At 45.3% G+C, this 12,688-nt stretch overlaps 1 protein-coding gene across 1 annotated transcript in view; it reads left to right on the plus strand.

The window, feature by feature from the left end:
• Positions 1–12,688, plus strand: part of LOC126260678 (papilin) — a 267,188-nt gene that overhangs the window by 206,893 nt on the left and 47,607 nt on the right. The window contains exon 8 of the mRNA XM_049958012.1: positions 2,956–3,202. Coding sequence (XP_049813969.1) covers positions 2,956–3,202 — 247 coding nt within the window. The remainder of the gene's footprint in view (positions 1–2,955; positions 3,203–12,688) is intronic.

Below are 12,688 nucleotides of genomic sequence, written 5' to 3' on the forward strand. Positions count from 1 at the left end.
TGGGCCTACAGAGTGCTCTCCCAGGACGAACATATCATGTATATAGATTCTAGCCAAGAGTAGCCTATTATTACCAAATATAGGCCTTGAGTTGAAGAATAAATTTTGGAGAATGTACAATGGGAGCACATCATTGTATGGTAGTGAAACATGGACTATGGGAAAACGAGAAAACAATAAAGTCTAAAACTTAGAGATGCAGTGCTACAAAAGGAAGCAAAAAACTAGGTAGTGTGATAAGGTAAGGAATGGGGATATTCTCCACAGAATCATCTCAGGGAGGAACATGCGGAAAATATTGGCAAATAAAAAGAGACAGGATGATACGACATGTGATAAGACATCAGGGAGTAACTTCCATGGTACCAGAGCGAGCTGCAGACAGTAACTGTAGAGACTTTGTTACGTCCTACAAATATCTGAGGACGTTGGGCGCAGGTGTTACTCTGAGATAATAAGGTTGGTGGAAGAGAGGATTTCGTGGTGAGCCACATCATTTCTAGGTATCAATGGATAACCATCAGTTCTTACGGGTGTTCCAAGTTCTTCTGTCATACACAAAATTTAGCTCTTGTGGTATGACACGTTTCTAAACTGACTAACGGTTTAATAACCGATTTCTATAAAAATTGGCAAGTTTAGAGTCTTACTCCACCCCTTCCCCTCCCCCTGCCACCACTATAACACTATAAACATCGATGGAAATCTTAAGAGTCTTGTGTATTTTGACACTATATACAGGTTGTTCGGAAATTCCCGTTACAGACTGCTAGGACTCTTAGAAGCGAGTAAGTACATATTATTTCGAATAGGAATCAATTTCCGGAAACTTACCGTTTCCGTCTTACGACGACTTCAGTTCAGATGTGTGACGCGTCCACGTCTGCTGAGGGAAAGAGAAAAGTCTCAGAGTTGCTTGTCCTGGTATGGAATAGGGTGGACAGAATGATGTGAAGCTGTGCCACTGAATGTCGCTTCGAAAATGTGGTTTCAGCATGATGGTGCACGATCTCCGATCTCACGTCGTTTCGGAGACATCTCAGCAGACGATTTGGTAAAAGATGGATAGGCCAAGGTGGTCTAACCGCCTGGCCGCCATTACCGGCGGATTTTACTTCTATGGACTACTTCGTATTGGGTCTTGTTTAATATTGAATGTGGTATAACTTCAGAGTCAGAGAAACATTTGCACTAGAAATTAAGAAACACCAGCTGGGATAGAGAGTGTGTGCTAGTACATGCTCCGTAGGTACATTGTCTGTAACAACATTGATGGTCGCCTCCTCGAGACATTGTTGTAATGCATCAGTACTGTGCTGTAAGCCGAGTTTACTGGTTTTTTATTTTGGAATACTGTAAATACGTAATGTAAAAATGTTAATACAAAGAAATGTGCTTAAGGGATAAGTGGGTATTTCGTTGTGTTTCCTGTCGAATAGGTACCTATTAATTGTAGTGAGTCACGCCTAGTTCAAATCCTCAAGCAGAAGTGGATGAGTTAAACGTCTGATTCGAAACTGTCGCATAACGGAAACGATACGTTTCCGGACGTGTTTCTATTGGAAATGTTATGTACTCACGCCCCTCTATGAGTCCTAGAAGTTTTTAGCGGGAATTTCCGAGCAACTTGTATTGCTGCATGAACTAAATTGTCAACCACGTTAGCTTAGATACTCAGCTTACTTATATACTGCAGACACACTGTAGAGCCGACTAAACTGGTACACCTGCCTAATATCGTTTAGGGCCCCCGCGAGCACGCAGAAGTGCCCCAGAACAACGTGGCATGGACTCGACTAGTGTCTGAAGAAGTGGTGGAGGCAACTGACACCATGAATCATCAATGCTGACCATAAATCCGTAAGAGTACGAGGGGATGGAGATCTCTTCTGAACAGCACGTTGCAAAGGCATCCCAGGTATGCTCAATAACGTTCATGTCTGGGGAGTTTGGTGGCAAGCGGAGGTGTTCAAACTCAGAAAAGTGTTCCTGTAGCCACGCTGTAGTAATTCTGTTCGTGTGGGGTGTCGTATTATCCTGCTGGAATTGCCCAAGTCCGTCGGAATGCACAATTGACAAAAATGGATGCAGGCGATCAGGCAGGATGCTTACGTACGTGTCACCTGTCAGAGTCGTATCTAGACGTATGATGTCTAGACGTATCAGGGGACCCATATCGCTCCAATTGCACACTCCCCACTCCATTACAGAGTCTCCACCTGCTTGAACAGTCCCCTGCTGACAAGCAGGGTCCATTGATTCATGACGTTGTCTCAATACCCTACAGGCCCATCCGCTCGATACCATTTGAAACTGCACTCGTCCGACCAGGCAACACTTTTCCAGTCATTGATAGTCCAGTTTCCGTGTAGACGGACTCAGGCGGGGCGTAAAGAGTACACTAGTGGGCCTTCGGCTCTGAAAGCCCGTATCGAGAACGTCTGAATGCTTCGCATGCTGACACTTGTTGATGCCGGAGCATTGAAATCTGCAGCAATGTGCGGAAGAGTTGCACTTCTGTCACATTGAACGATTCTCTTCAGTCGTGGCTGGTCCCGTTCTTGCAAAATATTTTTCCGCCGCAGAAATGTCTGAGATTTGATGTTTTACCGTATTCCTGATATTCACGGTACACTCGTGAAATGGTGGTACGGGAACATCCCCAATTCATCGCTATCTCGTAGATGCTGCATCCCATAGCTAGTGCACCGACTATAACACCACGTTCAAACTCACTTAAATCTTGATAACCTGCCGTTGCAGCAGCAGTAATCAATGTAGCAACTGTACCAGACACTTGTCGTCTTACACAAGCGTTGCCGACCGAAGCGCCGTATTCTGCCTGTTTGTATATGTACTTCAATACGCATGCCTATACGTTTCTTTGGCGCTTCAGTGTACATGATTTCTACTGCGGCCGTTGGCGCAGTGACACGTGATGTGTGACGTGTGCAGGGTGACCTGGAGCAGCTGACCGTGGTGCCCTCCGCGGAGGCGGTGTCCGAACAATGCGACGCAGACGTGGCGCTCACCAACGACACGGCACCCGTCGCCGTGGAGGAGTACGGCGACGCCGACGCCGACGCCGACGACGACGATGACGACGTGGACATGGACTCCACCTCCGAGGAGGGCAGCGGCGGTGGCACCGACGAAGACCTCAGCGACGCTGACAACGACATAGACACCGACTACCAGTACGGTAAGGACTGCGTTACACTGCTCACCGCACACAGGCAGCGCAACGTGAAAGTGTGTGCTGAAAAGGAATGACCTAAAATAAACTTTATCAGCATTGAGAACGAACTCGCTAATTACGATTATGGTTTCGAAAAAGCTGCGGAATATCTGAGAACAAATGTTGATTTGTGCCGGACCATTATCGAACCAGGATTCTCCGCTTGTCGCGAAAAGTCGCCTCAACTGCTTCGGCTATCCGAGACCCCTCCTGCCGCGGCTCAAACCTCCATTTCACCTGGTGCCTTAAACTCCTTGTGTTCGCACTATATTACATTGATACCTGCACTGTGCGAGACGTTGTTTTATTTCGTCATTGCAATGCTATGGCAAGAAACACCGCAGTCCAGTCTGAGACTCTTCTTTGACAATTAACAGCCGTATTCAATGAAGAACAAACTTAGAATTGAGATTATGGTTCCGCGTCAGCTGCAGAATATTTTTATACTGTTTACATTCTGCATCTTTATTCTTCGTGACTATCTATTTATTTCTCAGCATGATCACACTGGCTCCCAACACATTCCTCCCAACGAGAGACCAGGTTGCCGATACCGTCCCAGTAGAATGTTTGACTTTGTTAACAGAGCCACAACCTCATCTCTGCTTGCGCTGTTCGGTCAGTCTCAAAGTGAAGTCTTCGAAGGCGTTCTCCATCGATAATCTCTCCCTTTCGGGCCCAGAATCATGGAACCAGCTTTAATCACTTTTCACAGTGTTGTTAAGGAATCCATCAACCCTGCGCTCAAAACGCAGAAGAGACTGTTGACACATGTTCACTCCCCTCTGTTACACCTCAGGAGCGAACATGAGGTGCCCACCGTCATTCTGTTTTCTATACCGCATTTCTGCAATGATGGCCTTTACACGCTCTCGTGATTACGCTACACTCACCTGAGAGCTGGTCTGTGTTTCCTCACGATTTTTTCTGATGAGCTCATCAACCCGATTGCGATGAGTCCATTCGGTGGCCGTATGCAGTCATCCACATGTTGAGGTTAGAGCCACCGTTTCCTCCATTACGAACACCAACAACCCAATGTTGCAAATTTCCTGTGCACATAGGTTCTACGGATTTCAATATTGTAGGCATGTTTTCTGGGGTTAGAAACTGGACTACAACGTGTTGTTTCTCACGCACCATCATAGTTACATTACACATCACCATGTTAGATGCAACAATTCGGAGCACTCTAGCGGCAGATGGTTTGCAACTTCCGTTGGAAAAACAGGGGAGTCGACGGAGTAATATACATACATGTAATATCCCAGTCAATAATAAGAACGGCATAAAAAATTCAGAGGCATTAATTTTCAGCATACAGTCGTAACTACAGCTAATTCGATTTACCAGCTCATGTTCTTCACCCGGCCATTGAAGTAACTTTACAACTGATTTCTTAACTATTGTTTACCGCCTTAAGTTACGAAGGAAAACAATACCACAGAAAACCGCAAAGAAATTTATTCCTAGGACGCTCGATTGACAAGTTCCGTCTCTTCCATGACGTGTTGACAAAAATATGGTTCAAATGGCTCTGAGCATTATGCGACTTAACTTCTGAGGTCATCAGTCGCCTAGAACTTAGAACTAATTAAACCTAACTAACATCACACACATCTATGCCCGAGGCAGGATTCGAACCTGCGACCGTAGCGGTCGCTCGGCTCCAGACTGTAGCGCCTAGGCCCGCACGGCCACTCCGGCAGGCTACGTGTTGACAATAAAATACCAACAGCCGTTATTTTGGTTTTATTTGTCAGGCAACCAGTTTCGGCATTACACTATGTCTCTTCTGGCCTGCGTATACCGAGTAACCCTCGTGTCAGAAACCATTGCAGCATTGTCAACTGGTATCGTGAAGAATTTTTTTCTCACGGGCATGTGCGCTCCTTGGACAGCTGTCAGAAAAATGTAATGTCGAAACTGGTTGCCTAAAATTAGAACCAAAAAACGGCTGTTAGTATTTTATTATTGGAGATCAACCAGCCGAAGTCCCGCACTCCAGACATAGGATGGAGTTACATTTATTACGTGCTGGGCTTTAAAATACGGATTTGTGTCCACGACCGCTCTGATACCTGTACGTGTTCACACATACGGTAGAGGCTGGGTGAACGCCCTTTTACATACCTCTGCATTCCACTCCAAAGTACAGAGGTGTCTCCTGGCCCCGGTCAAAAATACACTACTGGCCATTAAAATTGCTACACCACAAAGATGACGTGCTACATGTGCGAAATTTAACCGACAGGAAGAGGATGCTCTGATATGCAAATGATTAGCTTTTAAGAGCATTCACACAAGGTTGGTGCCGGTGGTGACACCTACAACGTGCTGACATGAGGAAAGTTTCCAACCGATTTCTCATACACAAACAGCAGTTAACAGTCGTTGCCTGGTGAGACGTTGTTTTGACGCCTCCTGTAAGGATGAGAAATGCGTACAATCCCGTTTTTGACTTTGATAAAGGTCGAAGTGTAGCCTGTCGCGATTGCGGTTTATCGTATCGCAACATTGCTGCTCGCGTTGGTCGAGTTCCGATAACTATTAGCAGAATATGGAATCGGTGGGTTCAGGAGTGTAATACGGAACGCCGTGCTGGTTCCCAACGGCCTCGTATCACTAGCAGTCGAGATGACAAGCATCTTATCCGTAGGGCTGTAACGGATCGTCCCCCCTGCTTCCCGGGATTTGCGAAATTACATGTTAACAATGACCGTGAATTATGAATTTTGACCCGTGTCGGGATAAGGCATCCGAATCCGAAGTAAATAATGATTATTCCGCGGGAAACAAGAGACGTTATAACTTGATCGTTATTGAATGAGTAATTTCATTCATTAACGATCGGTAAATGAAATAATGGAAATAATTTGGAAATAAATTTTGCCAGTGGAAATTTTGTCGAAAGAAATGATTAAAGCAAAGAAATGATAAAAGCAATTAAAAAATCGGAGGCCAGCTCAACTGATGAGCGACATTAGTGTTGCGCACATGAATAATTGTGTAAAATAAAGTTTACCTGTTTGTAGCGCAGCAGGTGGAACGGGAATTTTTACGCAAGTGCTGTGTCAGGCTCAGTAGTCATATAAAATAATGTCATAACAATCTAACTACACTTAAACGTTAATGGTTAACTTTCAATAAGTATTTTGATAATTATTTTGTTTATAATTTGTCAGCTAAGTGCAATGCTGACCACACAGATAATTATCTATCGAGATTTTGAATAAGCGACTGTCATTCTGTCTTCAAAATTATGTACTTTGCACAGTTTAATCTGCTGATAATGAAATATATTGCCAATAATTGATTATGTTTTGAATGATAATAATTCATTAATTGGGCGATTGTCAGGTGGAAAAGCTTTATAGTGTCATGAAATATCCTTGAACTAATTTCAGCTGAATATCCATTGAAATAAATCTTAATAATCAAATTTATTACTTCAGTCTATTATTAAGTTACTACAGTTAGCGTGAAACTGCAAAAAGGTGGGAATTTAATGAGATGGGACCTGGATAAACTGAAAGAACCAGAGGTTGTACAGAGTTTCAGGGAGAGCATAAGGGAACAATTGACAGGAATGGGGGAAAGAAATACAGTAGAAGAAGAATGGGTAGCTTTGAGGGATGAAGTAGTGAAGGCAGCAGAGGATAAAGTAGGTAAAAAGACGAGGGCTAGTAGAAATCCTTGGGTAACAGAAGAAATATTGAGTTTAATTGATGAAAGGAGAAAATATAAAAATGCAGTAAATGAAACAGGCAAAAAGGAATACAAACGTCTCAAAAATGAGATTGACAGGAGGTGCAAAGTGGCTAAGCAGGGATGGCTAGAGGACAAATGTAAGGATGTAGAGGCTTATCTCACTAGGGGTAAGATAGATACTGCCCACAGGAAAATTAAAGAGACCTTTGGAGATAAGAGAACCACTTCTATGAACATCAAGAGCTCAGATGGAAACCCAGTTCTAAGCAAAGAAGGGAAAGCAGAAAGGTGGAAGGAGTATATAGAGGGTCTATACAAGGGCGATGTACTTGAGGACGATATTATGGAAATGGAAGAGGATGTAGATGAAGATGAAATGGGAGATACGATACTGCGTGAAGAGTTTGACAGAGCACTGAAAGACCTGAGTCGAAACAAGGCCCCCGGAGTAGACAACATTCCATTGGAACTACTGACGGCCTTGGGAGAGCCAGTCCTGACAAAACTCTACCATCTGGTGAGCAAGATGTATGAAACAGGCGAAATACCCTCAGACTTCAAGAAGAATATAATAATTCCAATCCCAAAGAAAGCAGGTGTTGACAGATGTGAGAATTACCGAACAATCAGTTTAATAAGCCACAGCTGCAAAATACTAACACGAATTCTTTACAGACGAATGGAAAAACTGGTAGAAGCCGACCTCGGGGAAGATCAGTTTGGATTCCGTAGAAATACTGGAACACGTGAGGCAATACTGACCTTACGACTTATCTTAGAAGAAAGATTAAGGAAAGGCAAACCTACGTTTCTAGCATTTGTAGACTTAGAGAAAGCTTTTGACAATGTTGACTGGAATACTCTCTTTCAAATTCTAAAGGTGGCAGGGGTAAAATACAGGGAGCGAAAGGCTATTTACAATTTGTACAGAAACCAGATGGCAGTTATAAGAGTCGAGGGACACGAAAGGGAAGCAGTGGTTGGGAAGGGAGTAAGACAGGGTTGTAGCCTCTCCCCGACGTTATTCAATCTGTATATTGAGCAAGCAGTGAAGGAAACAAAAGAAAAATTCGGAGTAGGTATTAAAATCCATGGAGAAGAAATAAAAACTTTGAGGTTCGCCGATGACATTGTAATTCTGTCAGAGACAGCAAAGGACTTGGAAGAGCAGTTGAACGGAATGGATGGTGTCTTGAAGGGAGGATATAAGATGAACATCAACAAAAGCAAAACGAGGATAATGGAATGTAGTCGAAGTAAGTCGGGTGATGTTGAGGGTATTAGATTAGGAAATAAGACACTTAAAGTAGTAAAGGAGTTTTGCTATTTGGGGAGCAAAATAACCGATGATGGTCGAAGTAGAGAGGATATAAAGTGTAGACTGGCAATGGCAAGGAAAGCGTTTCTGAAGAAGAGAAATTTGTTAACATCGAGTATAGATTTAAGTGTCAGGAAGTCTTTTCTGAAAGTATTTGTATGGAGTGTAGCCATGTATGGAAGTGAAACATGGACGATAAATAGTTTGGACAAGAAGAGAATAGAAGCTTTCGAAATGTGGTGCTACAGAAGAATGCTGAAGATTAGATGGGTAGATCACATAACTAATGAGGAGGTACTGAATCGGATTGGGGAGAAGAGGAGTTTGTGGCACAACTTGACCAGAAGAAGGGATCGGTTGGTAGGACATGTTCTGAGGCATCAAGGGATCACCAATTTAGTATTGGAGGGCAGCGTGGAGGGTAAAAATCGTAGGGGGAGACCAAGAGATGCATACACTAAGCAGATTCAGAAGGATGTAGGTTGCAGTAGGTACTGGGAGATGAAGAAGCTTGCACAGGATAGAGTAGCATGGAGAGCTGCATCAAACCAGTCTCAGGACTGAAGACCACAACAACAACAACAGTTAGCGTAAGCTTATTAAGTGCAACAATTAACTACGATAACCAATCGTTCAAAACAGTCTGAAATTTACTCTTCACCGTCTATGCAAATAATTTGATAATTAACATACACTCCTGGAAATGGAAAAAAGAACACATTGACACCGGTGTGTCAGACCCACCATACTTGCTCCGGACACTGCGAGAGGGCTGTACAAGCAATGATCACACGCACGGCACAGCGGACACACCAGGAACCGCGGTGTTGGCCGTCGAATGGCGCTAGCTGCGCAGCATTTGTGCACCGCCGCCGTCAGTGTCAGCCAGTTTGCCGTGGCATACGGAGCCCCATCGCAGTCTTTAATACTGGTAGCATGCCGCGACAGCGTGTACGTGAACCGTATGTGCAGTTGACGGACTTTGAGCGAGGGCGTATAGTGGGCATGCGGGAGGCCGGGTGGACGTACCGCCGAATTGCTCAACACGTGGGGCGTGAGGTCTCCACAGTACATCGATGTTGTCGCCAGTGGTCGGCGGAAGGTGCACGTGCCCGTCGACCTGGGACCGGACCGCAGCGACGCACGGATGCACGCCAAGACCGTAGGATCCTACGCAGTGCCGTAGGGGACCGCACCGCCACTTCCCAGCAAATTAGGGACACTGTTGCTCCTGGGGTATCGGCGAGGACCATTCGCAACCGTCTCCATGAAGCTGGGCTACGGTCCCGCACACCGTTAGGCCGTCTTCCGCTCACGCCCCAACATCGTGCAGCCCGCCTCCAGTGGTGTCGCGACAGGCGTGAATGGAGGGACGAATGGAGACGTGTCGTCTTCAGCGATGAGAGTCGCTTCTGCCTTGGTGCCAATGATGGTCGTATGCGTGTTTGGCGCCGTGCAGGTGAGCGCCACAATCAGGACTGCATACGACCGAGGCACACAGGGCCAACACCCGGCATCATGGTGTGGGGACCGATCTCCTACACTGGCCGTACACCACTGGTGATCGTCGAGGGGATACTGAATTGTGCACGGTACATCCAAACCGTCATCGAACCCATCGTTCTACCATTCCTAGACCGGCAAGGGAACTTGCTGTTCCAACAGGACAATGCACGTCCGCATGTATCCCGTGCCACCCAACGTGCTCTAGAAGGTGTAAGTCAACTACCCTGGCCAGCAAGATCTCCGGATCTGTCCCCCATTGAGCATGTTTGGGACTGGATGAAGCGTCGTCTCACGCGGTCTGCACGTCCAGCACGAACACTGGTCCAACTGAGGCGCCAGGTGGAAATGGCATGACAAGCCATTCCACAGGACTACATCCAGCATCTCTACGATCGTCTCCATGGGAGAATAGCAGCCTGCATTGCTGCGAAAGGTGGATATACACTGTACTAGTGCCGACATTGTGCATGCTCTGTTGCCTGTGTCTATGTGCCTGTGGTTCTGTCAGTGTGATCATGTGATGTATCTGACCCCAGGAATGTGTCAATAAAGTTTCCCCTTCCTGGGACAATGAATTCACGGTGTTCTTATTTCAATTTCCAGGAGTGTATTTTGTCTTGATAATGGCGTGACACACTCGGTTCAATAAGGTAAGGATCGGAAGGAACCTACTTAGTGTTATTGTCGGGTGGAATTTAACTGCAACACTTCGATTATAAAGCGCTTGTTATTAATTGTTCAACTTCAGAGAAGAGCACAGTCACTGTCAAGCCTTCTGCAATTTTATCCTATGAAAATTACGTACATCATACTTCCCTCGTTGTCGGTGGATCGACGGAAGTCCACGGCGGCGACACAATGTGGCAGCGGGCTTTTACTGTTGCTACTTTGGCCCACAGTGGGCTTCACATTTAAGCCCTCGTTTCTTCAGCACTAGGCCCATTAATCCATAATAACTTGCCCGGCCATGATTCCAGATATGCCGACCATTACATTCCCGTCGTACTTAAATCCACACACTAGCCGTTAGATGCAACACAGCTAGGAATAGCTGCACTCGACTGTACGCCTTACTCCGAGCACGGCGTCACTGCTACTACTGCCCGCTGGCGCGCTCCCGCGCCCAGCGGCACGACAAAACAATCTCTCTGACTTCGACGTTGACTAAATATGCCCTGACTTTCCAGTGTTAAATATTACATAATTTAAAAATAGTATTTACAATACATATTTACACTAGACAATACATCGAATACAAACAGATTCATGTGTTAAGTAATCGAAAAAATTCATAGCAAGGACTGTGTTGTAGCGTCGCATTCTCGATGCCTGAGTCAACAGATGGGGACGTTTGCAAGACAACAACCATCTGCACGAACAGTTCGACGACGTTTGCTGTAACATGGACTATCAGCTCGGATACCATGGTTGCGGTTACCCTTGACGCTGCATCACAGACAGGAGCGCCTGCAATGGTGTACTGAACTACGAACCTGGGTGCACGATTGGCAACACGTCATTTTTTCAGATGAATCCAGATTCTGTTTACAGCTTAATGATGGTCGCTTCCGTGTTTGGCGACATCGCGGTGAACGCACATTGGAAGCGTGTATTCGTCATCGCCATACTGGCGTATCACCCGGCGTGATGGTATTGGGTTCCATTGGTTACACGTCTCGATCACCTCTTGAACAGCGGAGGTTACATTTCAGATGTGTTACGACCCGTGGCTCTATCCTTCATTCGATCCTTGCGGTGAACGCACATTGGAAGCGTGTTTTCGTCATCGCCATACTGGCGTATCACCCGGCGTGATGGTATTGGGTTCCATTTGTTACACGTCTCGATCACCTCTTGAACAGCGGAGGTTACATTTCAGATGTGTTACGACCCGTGGCTCTATCCTTCATTCGATCCCTGCGAAACTCTACATTTGAGCAGGATAATGCACGACCGCATGTTGCAGATCCTGTACGGGCCTTTCTTGATAGAGAAAATGTTCGACTGCTGCCCTGGCCAGCACATTCTCCAGATCTCTCACCAATTGAAAATGTCTGGTCAATGGTGGCCGAGCAACTGGCTCGTCACAATACGCCAGCCACTACTCTCGATGAACTGTGGTATCGTGTTGAAGCTGCATATGGGGAGCTGTAACTGTACACGCTATCCAAGCTCTGTTTGACTCAATGCCCCGGCATATCAAGGCCGCTATTACGGCCAGAGGTGGTTGTTCTGGGTACTGATTTCTCAGGATCTATGCACCCAAATTGCGAGAAAATGTAATCACATGTCAGTTCTAGTATAATATATGTGTCCAATGAATACCCGTTTATCATCTGCATTTCTTCTTGGTGTAGCAATTTTAATGGCCAGTAGTGTAGCAAAAGAGGAGGTCATATAAATTGTAATCTGTGAGCATTTATTGGCTATCCTCCAGATGAACTTGTAGAGCAGCTTCTTCCTCAGTTCTGCGTCAGTATTTCAAGGCATGTGAAAGTATTTGTTGACATCTTTGTTGGAATGCGTTGTTTTGAATAATATCTTCACTTTGATCGTATTGCATAATGTTGTTGTCCAAACAGGGCAACTATTTCACAACTTCTGCTACCGCGTTTTATCCATTACTGAACTTACGTGTTGTTAGCAAAGCAACGCGAACGGCTGCACCATGTTCCTTTAATCTTAAGATGATCACTGACTCATTGAAACCAATGAAGGCGTTTTGAAAAGCATGTGTGATTGTGTCGTAAAAGTAAAAGCCTAAGTGTAGAAAATAAAAGATATATGCCACTGGGCAGTGTGATATTACCGCGTACATAAGTAAGTCAGCGTTTTACTTTCGTTACTCTAAGCAAGTTGGGCAAGACAAATGTGGTTTCTGTTTCTGTCACGCGTGTAAGTCCATACTCCCAATG

Source organism: Schistocerca nitens, chromosome 5 (assembly GCF_023898315.1).
Source record: "Schistocerca nitens isolate TAMUIC-IGC-003100 chromosome 5, iqSchNite1.1, whole genome shotgun sequence".
In the NCBI taxonomy this organism is placed as follows: Eukaryota; Metazoa; Arthropoda; class Insecta; order Orthoptera; family Acrididae; genus Schistocerca; species Schistocerca nitens.